Source organism: Bos indicus, chromosome 13, assembly GCF_029378745.1.
Source record: "Bos indicus isolate NIAB-ARS_2022 breed Sahiwal x Tharparkar chromosome 13, NIAB-ARS_B.indTharparkar_mat_pri_1.0, whole genome shotgun sequence".
Taxonomy (NCBI): Eukaryota; Metazoa; Chordata; class Mammalia; order Artiodactyla; family Bovidae; genus Bos; species Bos indicus.
Genome location: NC_091772.1, coordinates 54,119,149 through 54,135,297, shown reverse-complemented (window position 1 = coordinate 54,135,297; position 16,149 = coordinate 54,119,149). Strand labels below are relative to the sequence as shown.

The 16,149-nt window shown below is 56.7% G+C and overlaps 1 protein-coding gene across 1 annotated transcript; it reads right to left on the bottom strand.

Moving 5' to 3' along the window:
• Window positions 1–4,891: 4,891 nt before the first annotated feature.
• On the bottom strand, window positions 4,892–14,753 carry STMN3 (stathmin 3). Its single transcript, XM_019972043.2, has 5 exons — window positions 14,550–14,753; window positions 9,136–9,231; window positions 8,701–8,876; window positions 7,381–7,572; window positions 4,892–6,807 (listed from the first exon to the last, which is right to left on the bottom strand). Exons 1-5 carry the CDS (start codon window positions 14,566–14,568, stop codon window positions 6,748–6,750), a joined length of 543 nt encoding a protein of 180 aa, XP_019827602.1. The 5' UTR covers window positions 14,569–14,753; the 3' UTR covers window positions 4,892–6,747.
• Between the last annotated feature and the right edge of the window lie 1,396 nt (window positions 14,754–16,149).

Genomic DNA, 16,149 nt, shown 5'->3' with positions numbered 1-16,149 from the left:
GGGGGACCCAGAGGGTGGGCGAAGCTGGCTGTTCTCAGACAAGTGCAGGCGGGTCCCAATTCTCCTCCCGTGTAGTGTCCCTGCTCTGCTTGCTGATAGCTGCCCGTGACTCAGACCCTAGATGGAAGCCTGCTGGGTCCCTGGGTGCTCCCTCTCAGAAGGCTTAGAAGTCTGAAAACAAATGCCTTCTTTAGGACTGAGCTCTGAACCTGTGTTCATAATTTGAGTTTCCCTGTCCTCAGGTTTCTGAAGTGGGTGCGAATAAAATCAGAAGAAGGGATTCAGAAGATGCAGAGGGCAGGGGCCAGGCCAGGTCCTGCTGCTGCATGGCCAGGTGAGCTGTGGCTGCCAGCCCTGGAGTCTGTGGGCACCCTAAACTCTCCAGTCTGAGTTTGCAGGGCCTCGGAGTATGTCTGTTACAGAACCTGACGCCTGACATTTGAACAGAAGTGCTGGGCTCCGCTTGGCTGGAGGGATGGACTAGTTCCTCCTGGCTAGGGGCTGAGGTGGTGCTTTCTCCCCTGGGCTCCCGTGGGGATGGGAGCTTCCACTCTTGGTTGCCTGCAGAGGAGAATAAACCTATGAAAGAGTGATCAACAGGCCCAAGAATGCTGTGGGGTTGCCAAACCCCGTGATTTACTTCAGCTCCACCACACACAGCCCTTGACCAAATGGAAAGCAGGACCGTGACGGGCCGGCTAACCCAACAAGTCCTGTCCCTTCCCTCCTCCACTCTGCCAGCTCCAGGGTCCAACACCTCCTGCCTAGGGTAGGGAGCACATGCACTGGGTGTTACAGAGCTGTGCATGGGTGAAAGTTGTATTCAAGCTCAGTGCACACCACTCTATCCAATGTAAGAGTATGAAGTTTATTGATATTGTGTCAGATTCACTCTGCAGCCAACTTTTAAGAAACTATCCCTCATTTAGTATTAAAGACCAAGATATTAAAATATACTTTCTTTTTCCAATCGTGTGTCTATGTGAGGTTAGATTTTCTTATATGCTTCAACCATTCTCACTGATTCTTGTTTTAGGAAACTCATTGTTTTTCATTTTATTTTTTTTGTTTTTCAATTTAAGATGTTAATGTGTGACAGGTGTATCAGTTCAGTTCAGTCGCTCAGTCATGTCCGACTCTGTGACCCTATGAACCGCAGCACGCCAGGCCTCCCTATCTATCACCAACTGCCAGAGTCTACCCAAACCCATGTCCATTGAGTCAGTGATGCCATCCAACCATCTCATCTGTATAGTTTCTAAGTTAATTACAGTTTTTTAAATTTCTCGGTTTTAATTCTCAGTGTGGTCCCCCTTGACTCGTAAAGCCCACATAAACAGCTCTTTGTTGTTGCGGGGGGGTCCTTTAAATTTGTAAGAGTTCCCTGAAGCCAAAAAGTTGAGGAAGTTTTCTCAAAATTCCTAGTACATCCATGAAATAGATGATTGTCTGGCACTTAAGGTGATGTGTATGAAGACAGGAAAAGTGCAAACATGTCACTGTGGGAACGTCTCAGAGGTCTGAGCTGGGGCTCTCTTCAACACCACTGAGGGGGAGTCCTCTCCAGGGTAAGGAGTTTAGGGGATCAAGATTTTTGTCTTTATACTTTGCAGTGATACGAGGCACATTATGTTTGTAACCAGAAAAAAAACATTGTCATAAGGTAATGTCTACTCTTAGTTTCCCCAAAGTGGACTTTGTGAAGATTAAAAACATGCTTTGCAAAATCATAAATTACCACCTGTATGTAAGGTTTTATTGAATAACATGTAGGTTCTCACAGGGCAGGGGCTGGGTCTTCAAATCCATCACTGTTCTGGAGTCAGATACATGTAATAAACACACACTTAACTCGTGTTGAATATACAAATAAGTGCATGGATGTTTTAAAGTTACCAGTTACATAATTACAACTGCTGTCCAGTTGAATTTTGTCCTCCACAGATGTGTTGACATCCCAGGTCTCAGGCCCTCAGAATGTGACCTCATTTGAAACTAGGGTTGTTGCAAGCGTAATTAGTTAAATAATGAGGTCATGTTGTAGTTTGTGTGTATGTTCGTATCTTAGTTGTGTTTGACTCTTTGCGACTCCATGGACTGTAGCCTGCCAGGCTCCTCTGTCCATGGGATTCTCTAGGCAAGAATACTGGAGTGGGTTGCCATGCCCTTCTCCAGGGGATCTTCATGACCCAGGGATCAAGCCCGGGTCTCCTGCATTAGCAGGCAGATTCTTTACCATCTGAGCCGCCAGGCAAGCCCCCATCTGGGAGTGGGGGCCCCTAATTCAGACAGTGGTGTCCTATAAGACAGACACCCAGGGAGAGGCAAAGACCTGAGTAATGTATCCACAAGCCAAGGACAGCCGGTGTCCAGCAGAGCCCCAGCTCAAGTTCCCTATCCCTAGGGAGTCCCCGGCTCATCAGAGCGCCAGCCACTCCCTGGGGGTGGAAATCCAAACACTTCTTTCCCAGAGTCCAAGTCACCAAGGAGAGCTCAAGGCAGCTGGGCTTCACTTAGCAAAGAAGAGACCAGACCAGCTGTGTTGGGGGGGGGGGGGGTCATCTGCAAGCTGGGTCCTGCCCACCCACTGGCCTGCATGCACCCCTCTTGGACCTGTCTCCTTCCCAACATGCTGAGTGCTGGGGACACAACCATTTCACAGCAGGAGGGGCCCCCACACAGGCTCTGTGGGACCCCATCTGATGACAAGTAGTCCAGGCCCATGCCTGTTCTTCAGTAGCCCTGCGGGAGTTGGAGAGACTGCCTTTCCCACCAGCCAAGTCTGGGAGCCGGAGGCTGGCCCTGTCCTCGCTTTCCCTCCTCTCCCTGCCGGGCAACCCCTGACTACCAACTGAAAGACACTTCTGAGGCTTCAAGCCCCTGGTTGTGGCACACTGAACAGCATCCTAGAAAACTAATGCAACTGCCGAAGAGCACAGTCGCTTTTCTTCAGCAGGAAGAGAAGCAGCATGTAGGTGCCGACCCCGCTCTCTGTCCCACGCAGCTTGCTGGGCTGGTAGGATGTGTGAGGGGCTGGAAGGAGGCCCACTGGGGACGGCCTCTGCACTTCCAGCCCAGGTGGCCTGCTGCACACCCTGTTCCACTGCCCCCAGGCACCAGACAGCCCCCGCTGTTTCCAGAACACACAGGGTCCTGGAGGCAGAGTGTCCGGTGGTTTAGAACCTGTCCCACTTCCCAAAGGGGAGCCTAACCCCAACCCCTACCCCAGGGTGGGCTGTTAGTGACTCACTTCTGCTTCCATAGCTAGTTCATGCCGCTGGCCCAGGGACCCGCTGCCAAGTCGTGAGGATGCTCAGGCAGGCCAGTAGACAGTCTTGGTGAGGTGAGGCGGCCTCCCGCCAGCACCCATGTGAGCCAGCCAACATGGAAGTGGGTGGCTTCCTGCCGCAGGCAGCCTCCAGACAGCCAGGGCCCCCACCATTGTCCTGACTGCAGCCTCCTGAGAGGCCCCACACCAGAATGACCCAGCTCCTGAATTCCTGACTCAACAGAAACTGAGGTGATGTTTCTTGTCCTCTGCCACTGCTTGGACTCATTTGTTTCACAGCAATAGGTACTGAGTACAGCTCTAACTCCTCCCCAGAATGAGTCCCACCTATGCTTCTCTGTTAAGAAGTGTGATCGCTCAGGGAACTGAAACGAGCTCTGTGACAATCTAGAAGGGTGGGATGTGGTGGGAGGTGAGAGGGAGGTTCAAGAGGGAGGGGATATATGCATACCTACAGCTGATTCACGTTGATGTGTGGCAGAAACCAACATAATAAACTGTAAAGCAATTATCCTCCAATTAAAAATTTAAAAAGTGTGATCGCTCTTCTGGGAAGGCTTCCCCATCATGTTCTCATGTCAGAGGTTCCATGTGGTAACTGCCCCTCAATGCCTTACCAGAGCCCCCAGAGGGGTAAGAAGCCCTGACCTGTGATCAGCTGCTTCTCTGAGAATTCCAGGGCCATGTGCTTCTGTGTGGTGAGCATGTGCCTGTGAACCCAGATGACAGGCACGCACAACTCACGCCTTCTAAAAGTATTTTCAACGTATTTCTTTCCGCTCCTGCAGATTTCCGATGCCTCCACTTTACTGGAGGCTGTGTGTCCTGGATTCCGACTTCCCCACCTCTCCCTGGGCAGGGGATGGAGGGGAAATGGTGCAAGTTCCTTGGAGCCTGGGAAATAGCCAGGATTGCCCCAGCAGAGGGCTGTGGGTGTGGGGAGAGGTGAATGGGTTTCTCTGGGTCCCGGGGAGCAGGCATCTCTCCAGAGTCTGTCTTTGGTCCAGTGTGGACATCTACCAAACATGCCATCTCCACAGAATTCTGAGGGGTCCCTGTCGGGCACCCCATGTGGCAGTTCAGGTCCCAGAAGACAGTCATGTCAGCCAGTGTGAGTTAGGATGTCTACTTGGTCCCTATGTGCCACTTCCAAGTCCCCGCGTGAGGGCCAGATATGTGTCTGTGAACCATAAGTTGCCCAGCAGGGCCCACAGAGCCACGGGGCACACACTGAGATTCCAGGACCACCCTGAGATTCCAGGACCACCCTCCCTGCCCGAGCAAGACCCACAGCCATGGTGAGAAGGCAACTCAGACCCCACGCCGGCAACCTGAGAGCCTGGCCCGCAGGAAGACTCAGCCCTGGGGGAGCCAGGGCAGCCTCCTCCCTCCGCCTCCACCAACTCCTGGGTCTCCAGAGGTGAAAGTGGGCTTGTGTGCTGTTTCTGTGCCTCTTTCTTAAAATTGCCATTGTCACAAGAACGACTCACAGTTGTGATAATACTCAAGGTTGGGGTTTCCAGGAGGAGAGCTGGCTTTCTCACTGATGCACAGGCAGCGAGCAACCCCACAGCTGCAGGACACACTGGGACAGCGCAACCATTTCTTAAACACACAGGTTTTTTTTTAATTGTTCGTTTTTAAGTTCACTTTCACTACGTGGATGAGATGGGTGTGTATGACACTAGGGCTTCTGCTATGAGAGACCTGCCGTGGCTCAGAGAAATCCCACCCTCGGTCCTCTTTCCGCTCCCCTTTCTGAGTCCACAGAAGCCGCCTGTGGGCACTGGTGGGTCCCAACCTGGCGGGTTCCAATCCTGCTTGTCACTCCCTCCAGGGCTGTCTTGGTGGGGACAGAGGGGTGAGCACAGGTCCCAACTTTCCTAAAGCCCACTGCAGAAGTCACTACCTGCCTGTGCTCTCTGGCTTGGCTCTGGGAGGCCACCAGCGGTGACACTGTAGGTTTCTGTGGAATGGAAGCCAGGGGCACTGAGGGCTGCCATCTGGTCTCTGTGGCACTGGCTCTGGGCCCTTCCTGTGAGAAACCCCTCACACTTTCCACCAAGTGGCTGGCCAGCAGGGACGTGGCCCTCAAGCATTCAACCATGGGGCTGGGGCTGCGTGGAGAAAGGGAGGCTGCTGCCATGTCATCAAAGGCCAGCACCGGGGGGTCTGGAGTTCTCCCCAGGCTGAGGGAGGGGGAGGAACCCAGCCAAGGAGGGTCTTGGCAGGAGAGGCCTAGAGTCAGGCCTCCAATCTGCAGGCTAGCCAGAGGGTGCCATCAGCCAGAAATGGAAGGATGGGGTAGGTGGGGAGGCAGCTTGAGGAACCCTGACCCTTACCCTCCAACATCTGAACTTTCAGGCACTGGTCCTCTATCCCCTAATATCTACTTAGGGCTCCCAGAGGGGCAATTGGGGTTGCCACCCTCCCACACCTGGCCACATGAAAGCTCTGTGGCTGGAAACAGATAGGGGCATCTTTTAAACAAAGAAGAGGGCACACAGGAAGGAGCCAGGACTCTAAAGGGCTCTACAGACAGGTCTTCCAAGGCTGCCTACAAAGCCTGGAGAAGGAGAGGAGGGACAGTGGGAGGCCGGCTGTCCCAACAGAGATGCTGTGCCAGAGAGAAGAAGGCCCTTCTGGGAGGAGGGGCTGGCAGGGGTGGCCATGCTGCTCACAGCCCTCTAGACCACAGCAGTTTGCTCACGATCCCGGTGGAGATGGCCCACTCTCCTAAAGACTCTGGCCAAACCACACCCCGTGACCTCTCCAGCCAAGCGCAATGACTGAAGGCTCCCAGGACAGCCAAGGGTGCCAGGCTCAGGCAAAGGGGTCTCTGGGGACCCCTGTGCCACCACATTACAGCACCCTGCAGCTCCTACCCACCAGTTCCAGAAAGCACTGCCGCACACGCAGCTCCCAAGGCTGGCCAGTGACTGGATACCTGCCCCTCACTGCCCAGAGTCCTTCTCCGTTCAAGTCTTTCTTCATCTGCCCCCTCCTGTGTGCCCAGCCCCTCTTCCAGGGGAGGACGTGCAGGTGGTGGTGCCTCTACGTGCTGGCAGAGCTGGCTCAGAGGACGTGCCCTAAGTGACAAGGTGCTCATAAGGACCCGAGTGTTCCTGTCACCATCACTGGCTTTATTGAGGTCGCCACCACGTCTGCTAAGAGGTTTGCCAAGAGGGGACCCAGCCACCACCCAGCTTGGGCCTGAACTGAGGGACCGTGTGCCACTCCCTGGGGGCTCCTCCAGAGAGAGCCTGTGGTCAAAGCCTTGCCACAAGGACCAGACAGCTTGGAGTGCGGAAAGAGAAGCTGAAGCTGGGAGGGCAGGAGAGGAGGGAGGAGCGGGAGCAAAAGTTGCATCTAGACAAAGTCGAACAAAACAAAACTGAAACCCAGATGTGTTCCTGTCTCATCTCGGGATCCAGGCGTTGCGGAGTCCAGAAGGCCCCTTAGCCGGACATCTCCTCGCGCTGCTCCTTGTTCCTGCGCACCTCGGCCGCGTGCAGCTCCTGCCAGGACAGGCGGAGTGGGCGGGGCCCTGCAGCCGGGAGGGACTGGGTCCTGCCCCTCCCAGTCCTCCTGGGCTCTGCGTGTACTGCCCTCGCCCCCGCTCCCGGCTTGGGGACCCTAGGGTCTTTTCCTCCCTAGATTGGTTCGGTTCGAGGTGCTGCAGATGCGACCAATGAGGACACGCTTAGCGACCAGGAGCAACAGAGGGCAGGGAGAGGCCTGAGAAACCGACTGAAAGTGTGGCTGGCCCTCAGTGAGTCTGGGGTTGTGTCCAGACCAGAGCGTTGTGGCTCAAGGGATTTCCCGGGTGTGCAGGCTGCGGGCCTCCCTGGCACTAACCCAGTCCCACTCGCAGGGAGGGGGCTCCGGCCGGGGCAGGGGTTCCCCTCACCCTAGCCGGCTACAGCAGGACAGGGAGTCATGGGGAGGCCGGACTGTGGGAGTGCTAGTGGTGCAGTGGGCAGGCACCGCCGAAAGAAACATCTGGGGACCCCAGCTTCGGGCCCCGCCCCCTGCTCGGATCCACCCGCCTTTGGCCCCGCCCCCTGCTCGGGCCTGGCCCGCGCGCGCACCTTCTCGCGCAGCCGCTCACGCAGCGCCGCCAGGTGCGCCTCGCGAATCTCCTTGCTGAGCTCCATCTTGTAGTTGAGCTTCTCCTCGGCCAGACGGCTGAAGTTGTTGTTCTCCTCCAGCGCCTTGTGCAACACCTCGCGTTCGTGCTCGCGCCGCTCCGCCAGCTGCTTCAGCACCTGCGCCTCCTGCGTCTGCGCGGCAAGGAGGTGGTGGTGCCGGGCAGGCGAGCGTGAGGGGCGGCCGGGCCCACCCCTCCAGGCATACCCCCCAGCTCTCCGCGCTGCTGTCAGGGACCCGCCGCTCAGCCCGAGCCCACCGGACTCGTCCTCGGTGAGAGCTCAGGCCTACACTGTCCTGCCGTAGGCTAGGGTGACCATCTCATCCCCAGACAAGCCCTTCCTGTCCACCCTCGGCCGCAGAGCTGCCCCTTCCCCGCTGGACTCCGGGCGCCCCCTCTCCATCCCACTCCAGAGTCCGGGCTGCCCTAAAGAATATTGGAGGAGCGGAAGAAGCTCTAAGTTTGTGGGCTGTTACTGAGCTTTCCCTTGTCTCTTCTTCAAAGGTCTGCCCGCTGAGCACAAAGTAGGTGCTTAATACACACCAGGTTCTGAGCTCCCTGAGGGGCTGGGGGCGGTGGAGGGCCCCTCAGGGCCGCTGGGGAAGGGAAGAGTCAGAATGAGAAGAGTGGCGCTGCTGGCGGTCCCAAGGGGAGACCCAAGAGCCCCAGAGGTAACAGCCTCCCTCAGCCTCCTTCAGAAGGCTGCCGGGCGCCACCCAGGAGCTGGTCACTATTGGGTAACACTGAGAAGCCTGGGCCTCTAGGTCTCACCAGCCCTGCTGTAAGGGGGTGGATAGAGCTGCTGCCCCTGCCCAGCAAGCTTGAGCATCAGGACAGCACTCCTGACAGCATAGGGTTTTCTGTGTGTTTCAGTCTGAGACAGTCTGGTGTGAGAAGGGGAGGAGGGGCCTGCTTCTACCAGGGGCACCCTGAGCTCCCCTGCTCAGGAGTCTGCCTACCCAGGCTCCTCTCCCAGCACCCTGCCTGGGGCTACCTCCTGATCTTCCCATCTGGCCAGTATGGCCGAGGGCACCCCTCCCAACAATGACACCCCTCTTCCAGTGGCTGCCACCCAGGAATCCTTCCTCCCTCCCCCGTTTCATTCTGATGGCTCAGAGGGTAGTCCAGGGATATGAGACTCTCTCTGCTACAGGCCCAAAGCCCAGCAGATGCTTGGAGAACCCTGCTCCTTGGGGACTCTGTCTGTGGCTACAAGTCCCCCTGACCATCTTCATCAGGACCCAGAGGGGCGGCTCCTGACCTTCCTCCGCTCCTCAGCTGCCTCCAGCCGCTTCTGCAGCTCTTCCAGGGAGGTGTCCTTCCTCTTGGGGGGGGAGGAGAGCATGGGACTCTCCGGGGACAGGTCGGAAGGGGACTTGAGGATGACCTCAAAGCTCTGGCCGGAGGCCCTCTTGTCCAGCTGTTTCACCTCCATGTCTGCAGGGCAAGAGCAGGTGGGGGCTTCAGGAGGGCTGGGCGAGGAGCGGGGAGGCTGAGCACACATCCAAGTCAAGAGCTGAGAGAAGGGGTGAGGCTTCTCATGTGGGACTCCAGGACAGGGCCCCCAGGACCGGCCCCTCCCCCAGGGACCCTTCTCCAGAAGCCAATCAACCAGCAGGGTTCACAGATGCCATGGGAGGGGGGCAGTGAGGTCAGGTGGCAGCAGGCAGTGGGAGGTCAAGGGCCAGGCACTCACCCCCATACTGGTAGACGGTGTTGGGGTGCGGCTGTGAGTAGAAGCAGGAGCAGATGAGCGACAGCACCGACAGTTCCTTCATCTTCTCCTTGTATGCTGTGGGCATGAGGCCAGGCTGAGCGAGCGCAGCCCATCGCTTCTCTGGCCCCACCTCCCTGGCAGCCCAGGCCCCCCCCCCCCTCCCCCGCTCTGCCCCCATCACTCCCTTAAGGTGCCTCTCTGGGAACACATGGATCATGCTCTTTTGTGTCCCACATCTCTGACTGTGCATCCCTTCCTCCCTCCTGGATGTTAGTTGTCTTCCCCTGGGCACGCCTCCTTGTGGGTGCCCTGCATTGTTCTGTCTCTGAGTCCCTGCACCTCAACCCCCATGTCTTTGTCTCCCTCTCCCTCCTTTTCTCTTTTTTGGCATTTCTGTCTGTCTCCCCTGCCTCTATCTATCTGTGTCTCTGCTTCCTTTTGTCTTTTTGGCTCTCCATCTGTCCCCACCTCTCGCTGTATCTTTGCATCTCGCTGATTCTTTGTCACTGTGTATCTTCCTGACTCTCACCTCCCTCTGCCCCTCCCTGGACTTCTTCCTTCCTCACCTTTCCCTCTCATGAATACTTGCCCAGTTGGTAGAGAGGTTGACCACCACACTCATGACTGGGCCAGCACAGATGTAGAGCTTCTGCAGGCAGCATTTTCTTGGGCTGTACACTTAGGTGAGGCCCTTAGACCCTCTTGTCCCCGCACCTGCCCTGTAGTGCCGCCACCCTGGGATGAAACCTGGTTCTCACTAGACACACACCGGTGCCTCTCAAAGCCAGAGTGAAGGGAGCTGTCCGTTCAGCACCACACCCCTCCCTCTACCCTTGCAGGGCGAGTGCCCCCAGCCAATATCCACAGTACCCAACCAGAAAAGGAGGTAAGCCTGCTCAGGCCCTGGGCCCTGTCAGAGAAGGGGAGATGACCGCTCTCAGAGTGAAAATAACTGGGCTGTTCGTGGTCTCTTCACACAAACCAGGCCCCAAAGTAGACACATGGGTTTGATGCCTCACCCACTGGTTCTCAACAATCCTGTAAGCCATACTGTCACCCCGCCCCCATTCAATCAAAAGTGGGCCCAGATAGCTGGGGTGATTTGTTCAGAGCTTCTCCATGTCAACCCAGGTAGTGTGTGTTCTTTCCAACCCCATACTAGGTCCCAAAGACTAGGGGCCTCAGACCCCCAGACCTTCCTCCCTGGCTGGAGAAGCTATTAGGGGTCTCCAAAGAGACATTCCAAGGAGAAGGACTCTGGCTCTCAAGAGAGAGAGAGCATGCATTGCTACCCACAGCAGCCTTCCATGTGGCAAACAGTTTGGACAGAAAACTTTCTGATCAAATTTCATACAAGATAGTGTTTTAAAATTGAATTAACATAAAATTGGGGAAAGTGTTGGAATAGAAATAGGACTCAGGACAGGAGTGACCAGCCCCTGTCTCAGGTAACAGTATGCTGTGAGCAGGGTCTTCCACAGAATGATGGTATTGGATCGAAACATCCTGATGACCCAGACCCTTCTGGAGAGAGCCCAAGGAGCCTTGAAAGGAGCACAAAGGAATCCTGGGCAAGCAGCAGGGAGGGCCTTTGGGGGTCTCAGAGGGGAAACGGCAGAGACACGTGACTTGGTCATTGGCTCAGGAGGCTGAGAAGGATGGCCAGGTAGAGGCAGGTCTCAAAGGTGATTTTGGCCTGACTTATCAATTTTGCTTTTTCAGAAACAGAATCTAGTTGTCTATTGCTTATGTCATTAAAAAGTTAACTTTAGGACTTCCCTGGTGGTACAGTGAATAAGAATCTGCCTGCCAGTCCGGGGGGATGCTGGTTTGATCCCTGGTCTGGGATGAGTCCACATGCCTCAGAACAACTAAGCCTGTGCGCCTTGAGCCTATGCTCTGCAACAAGAGAAGCCACCACAGTGAGAAGTCTGTGCACTGCAGCTAGAGAGTAGCCCCCACCCGCTGCAACTAGAGAAAGCCTGCACACAGCAACAGAGACCCAGAAAGCCATAAATAAATAAAAAGTTGAAAAGTAACAGCCCAGTGGAAGGGATGCTCCCCAAGAGAGGACTTGTGTGTCTGGCTGCTGGTGGTGGGAGGGACTGCATGGCAGTTGGGGAACGAGTAAATTGGAGAGAACACCAGTGGGGGAAGCTTGCACCCAGGCTGGAGATCAAGACTGAGCCTAGTCATGTGCAAGATGGGAGAGAGGCTTCAAGTTCCTCTCATTACAGAGGGGAGAGTGGACGGAGGGCCAGGCCTCTCCACAGATGTAGCTCCAACCAGGAAACCCCTGCAGCAGGAACACTCTTCCTTTTCTCTCTTCATAAGACCCTCTCTTCCTTCCCTATCATTGACTTCAGAAGGTCATTTAAAAAGTCTCTACTATGAACTGGATTGCTTTCAGCCACCCCCTGACCCATATTAAATGTTAAACATGCAAAAATGCATATTAGCCTTTTGGATGATGATATCCCAGACAAGCAAGAGTTAGAAGGCACTGGGTCAGCGTATAGCAGCAGCGTGATAACAGTAATAGTCGTCCAAGGGGCCTGGGGTGGGCATGCCACACCCTTCCTCCCAACTGACTCTCAAGACCAGCCACCACAGGCAGACACCCTCATCAACCTCATTTCTACAGAGGTGAAGAAGGCTCAGAGAGGGCAAGTGGCCCTCCCAGAGTCACACAGCATGCCAAGATGGGAGCTTGTCAGGAGCCCAGGCCTCTGAACTTTCCTCTTGGGAGCCTCATGGAGGGGTGGGAAGGTCTTCCAGAACTAGGAGGGAAGTGAGCCCATCATAGATTCTCACTCACCCCTAGAAGGGCCTTGGAGGCTGCTGCTTGCTGCCTCTTGACAGATGGAGCTTGTTGCCACTCAGACTGTCCCTCTCTTGCTAGTCAGAGTCGGGAGCCCAACATGGCAGGTTGTACCCAGTCTGTCCCTCTCTCACTAGTCAGAGTCGGGAGTCCAACATGGCAGGAATTGCCAGCAGCATTCACCTTTTCCTGGGAAATGTGGCTACAACCGTCACATTGCCTGGCATGGACTGGGCACTCACCTCCTGGCAGGCCCAAGCCCAAGCACTGTTTCCCAAAATAGCTCATTCAACCCTTAGAACAAGCCTAGGGGAGGTGCTGGCACTATTACTGCCAGCCAGATGGGGAAATTGAGCCTCTGAAAGGCTAGGTAGCAGGTGCAAATCCTCATAGCTTGCCAGAGTTGCATAAGGGGATGAATATGAACAAGTCTGCAAATGTGCCTGAAGAGCTGAGCACTAGGGAAGGACACCAAGAGGTGGTGTCCTCAGAGTGCAGCCTCCAGGAAGCGCAGCCCAGGGTGGAGGTGACCCTGGAAGGCCACTGAGGCATGGAAGCCTGCTCCAGTCAGAGATATGTTTTCAGAAGGACTCCATAGCTGGTTCACTTTGGCCACAGTTATTGGTAGTGTCATGTAGCCACTTCTGGGCCAGACCTCCCTCCTACCAAATTTTGCTGGGAGAAGCTGTGGTGAGCACAGGCACCTGTACATGTGCCCACACTCTACAGAGGGCAGCACTGATGACAGAACAGGAAAGGCTCGGCCCCATGTGACGTCAGCCAGGGCACTTCTCAAGTGGGCACTGCACCACATCTTTGAAGTCATGGCCAAGCTGGACAAAACTGACCAATTGTACCCATGGTCTCCTTCTGGACACCAGTGGTAACTTGGACACCCAGAAAAATCCTGAGAACGAGTGTGAGTGAGCAGTGCCCCAAAGACTGGCCAAGAAGAGGGTGTGGTGCCATAGGGTCTGAGGTTGGAGGATCTGGACCCAGCCCTGATGGCCATCGAGGGTAAGGCTTCCTCTTCGTCCCTCCCCACCTAACCTAACTCTGCTCAAGTCCGAAGGATGAGAAGGAGGCCTGTTGAGCAGTGTTTTTACCAACAGGGTGAAAAGCTGATAAATGCTCCCTAGGAGTGGTTGCCCATGTCCCCCAGCTCAGCACAGGCGGTGAATGAGGCCACTCAGCTCCACCCCAGGGTGGGACTGGGGCAGCACTGGCCACCTTCATTTGCCCAGTGTCTCTGGGGATGACAGGGAGAGGGCAGGGGGTGGATGAAGTCCAGATGGACAAGACCCCCCCAAGAAGGTTGGGGAGGGGTGTAGTTAATGACGCCCGTGGTCTCTTCCCACGCTCCTGCAGAAGTCACCAGGGGCCAGAACCACCCGCCCTCAGGGGCGGGGTCAGCGCGGTGCACACGTGGGTGGGCGGAGCTCTGGCGCTTCCGGCCTAAGCGGGTGCTCCCGAGAGTCTAGTTAGCTGGGGAGGGGGGATTGAAGAGACTGGTGCCCAGGGGAGAGGGAAGAATGGGCAGGGTGACCGGGTGGAAGTGGGAGCCACTCCACCCAGCCATCTCCGGCACCGAGTGCAAAGATGAAACTGGTTTTGGGGAGACTAGACTGGGCAGAGCGTTTCTAGGGAACGTGACCCTCGCGTCCTTGCGCCGGGGGTTGCCGGGCAGCACCCTCGCGTCCAGTATTTGCCACGCGTTTCCCGCCTTGTCCAGTGCCCGCTCCTCCGCGAGATCCTCGGGCCTGCTGCGGGCGGGGGAGGAGGGGGGTCGTTGCCCTTGAGGGCGGTGGGTCTGCAGCTGGGGGGGGCGGGGCGGCAGGGAAGGGAAGGAGGGGCAGACGCCCATCCTCACCGGAACCCGCAGTATAAAGGGCGGTGGCTTTTTCGACCGGGGTGGGTGGCACCTTGTCACAGAGGGTGGTCTCGAACCCTCAGCGGCGAGGGGAGGGGGCAGCGAGGCGAAATGCGGGCGCGGCTTTGCTCAGGTTTCCTTCCCCCGTCTTCTCGCAGCGTCCCCTCCAGTCCCCCGGCCGCTCCGTTGGCGCAGGGAGGGTCCAGGCCGCGCCGGCCCCGGGCTGGGACTCCTGCAAAGGGTCCTGTGCTCCTCCCTCCGACCCCCGTGAAGGCGTAGTTCCACCAGGGTCTGCGGTCGCCGGACGCCTCCCAAGACCATGCCTGCACCCCTCGAGCGCGCCCACCCAGATTCTCGGAGCCACCCTGTGGTACGGCAGTCGCGCCCGGCCTGGCACAGCGGCGCACGAAGGGGCAACGGAACCCCCAGGCCGACGCCCCCACCCCGAGCGTGGTCCCTACCCCGCGGCCCAAGCCCGCTAGGCTGGCACCGCAATCCCTGCCCTATGGGCATCGGGTCTCCCCATCCCCTGGTCCCCAACCCTGTCTCCTGCAGGTTCCACCCGGAGCTTGCCCGCTCCCTTTCAGGGCGCAGGGTCCGAGATGGGAAAATACTCCACATCCCGCCCAGCAGTAGGCGAGGCCAGACAATAGTCTGTGCTCAGACCTGCTGCCCCAGGACGCCGGAGTCCCGGGTGCCTACCGGAGATGGTGCTGGCCATGGTGCTGGCGGCGGCGGGGTTGCGGGAGGCGGGAGAGGCGCGGGCGGCGGCTGGAGCTGCAGTCGGCGAATGCTGCAGTGTCGAGGAGGGGAGGGAGCTAGGGAGGGCGGGAGGCGGGAGCGCAGGGCAGAGGGAGGGAGAGAGAAAGAAAGAGAGAGGGAGAGAGAGAGAAAGCGCCCGGCTGTGGCTTGGGCTGCAGCCGTCGGAGGGAGGGGGTGATGGGAGGGGACAATGGGAGGGGCTGAGATCTGCCTGGGATGCAGAGCCCTGCGCTGCAGCCAGAGGCCCATCCTCCCACCGCTCACTGTTAGGACCCGCTGCCCCAACTTGGCTTTGTACACTTTCAGGGGGCTGGTGGAGACAGCACTCAATTCCCCAGGGGCTGTGCAGGAGGAGGGGGCAGGCCTCAACGTCAGGGTGGGGTTGCAGAGCTCTTCTGAGGCCAGTGAAGGCTGGGAGGTGCCTTTTTTGTGCCCAGGCTTGTGCTGAGGGAAAGCAAATCATGGATGGTGTGGGTGGGGGCTGGTCTGGAAGGCCTCCAGGGGCCTCCCAGAGGATGAGCAACTCGAGGCAGAGAAGAGGGTAAATCAACGTGCAAAGGCCTAGAACAAAGCTTTGGAGGAAGACAGAGACAGGATCTAATACCCACTCTGACATCTATTTGCTGTGTGATTGAAGGCAAGTTTCTGACCTCTCTGGGCCTCCATTTCTCAGATGTGAGATGAGATAATGGTGTAATCCCCAGTGGTGTAGGAGAAGTGTGCAAATTTGGTGAGTGGTGTCCTGCCTGCTTCCTCCTCAGACTCAGAGTTCTGGTTGATACCCTCAAAGGGAAGGCCTTTCCCGGAGTAAGCATCACCTCTTTGGGAATGGGAAGTCAGGCAGATGGAGTGTTGTTCCCATTTTAGGGACAGAACCACTAGGCCAAGAAAAGGGCTGACCCCCAAGCAACGGAGTCCTGGAGCCAGAAGTAGAACTCTGGGGAAACCCGGAACATGCAGAGACGAAGAAAGCAAAGAACCTTGATGTGCACACTCAGTGAGCATAATGGGTAACCATCTGTCCTGTGGTCCACATGGGGGCTGGTCTACCATGGGAGTCCCACAAAGCCTACCAGAACAGACACTCAGTGCAAGTTCACTGACTTGATTGAAATCTCTGTGCCGGCCTTCTGGGGCTTGCTATGTGGCCTCCATGTCCCTTTCTGCTCATGTCTCAGGGTGTAGGACCACAGCACTTACATGTTATAATTTTAGAAGACTGGGCAGGTGGTCCTGATGCACAATGTGTGACCAGGGTCCTCAGCTCCAGTTCTGGCCCAGGGTTTGCTGAATCTCTGGGTCCTGGACTTCCCTTCCTTGGACTTCTGTGGGAGAAAATGCCACTACTCTTAGAGGGTGGGGGGTGTGGAGGGTAAGGGTAAGACTCCCAGCTCTGGGACTTGCTGCCATCTTTTCACCTGGTGGCTCAGACAGTAAAGAATCTGCCAGCAACGCAGGAGACCTGGGTTTGATTCCTGGGTTGGGAAGATCTCCTGGAGAAGGGAACGGCTACCCACTCCAGTATTCTTGCCTGGAAAAC

What these genes read in the sequence shown, in the direction of transcription:
- STMN3 (XM_019972043.2), bottom strand. An exon ending in CACCGTCTACCAGTATGGGG is followed by an intron (nt 8,877 to 9,135) that starts GTGAGTGCCTGG and finishes CTTGCCCTGCAG; the next exon opens with ACATGGAGGTGAAACAGCTG. An exon ending in GTGAGCGGCTGCGCGAGAAG is followed by an intron (nt 6,808 to 7,380) that starts GTGCGCGCGCGG and finishes CTGTCCTGGCAG; the next exon opens with GAGCTGCACGCGGCCGAGGT.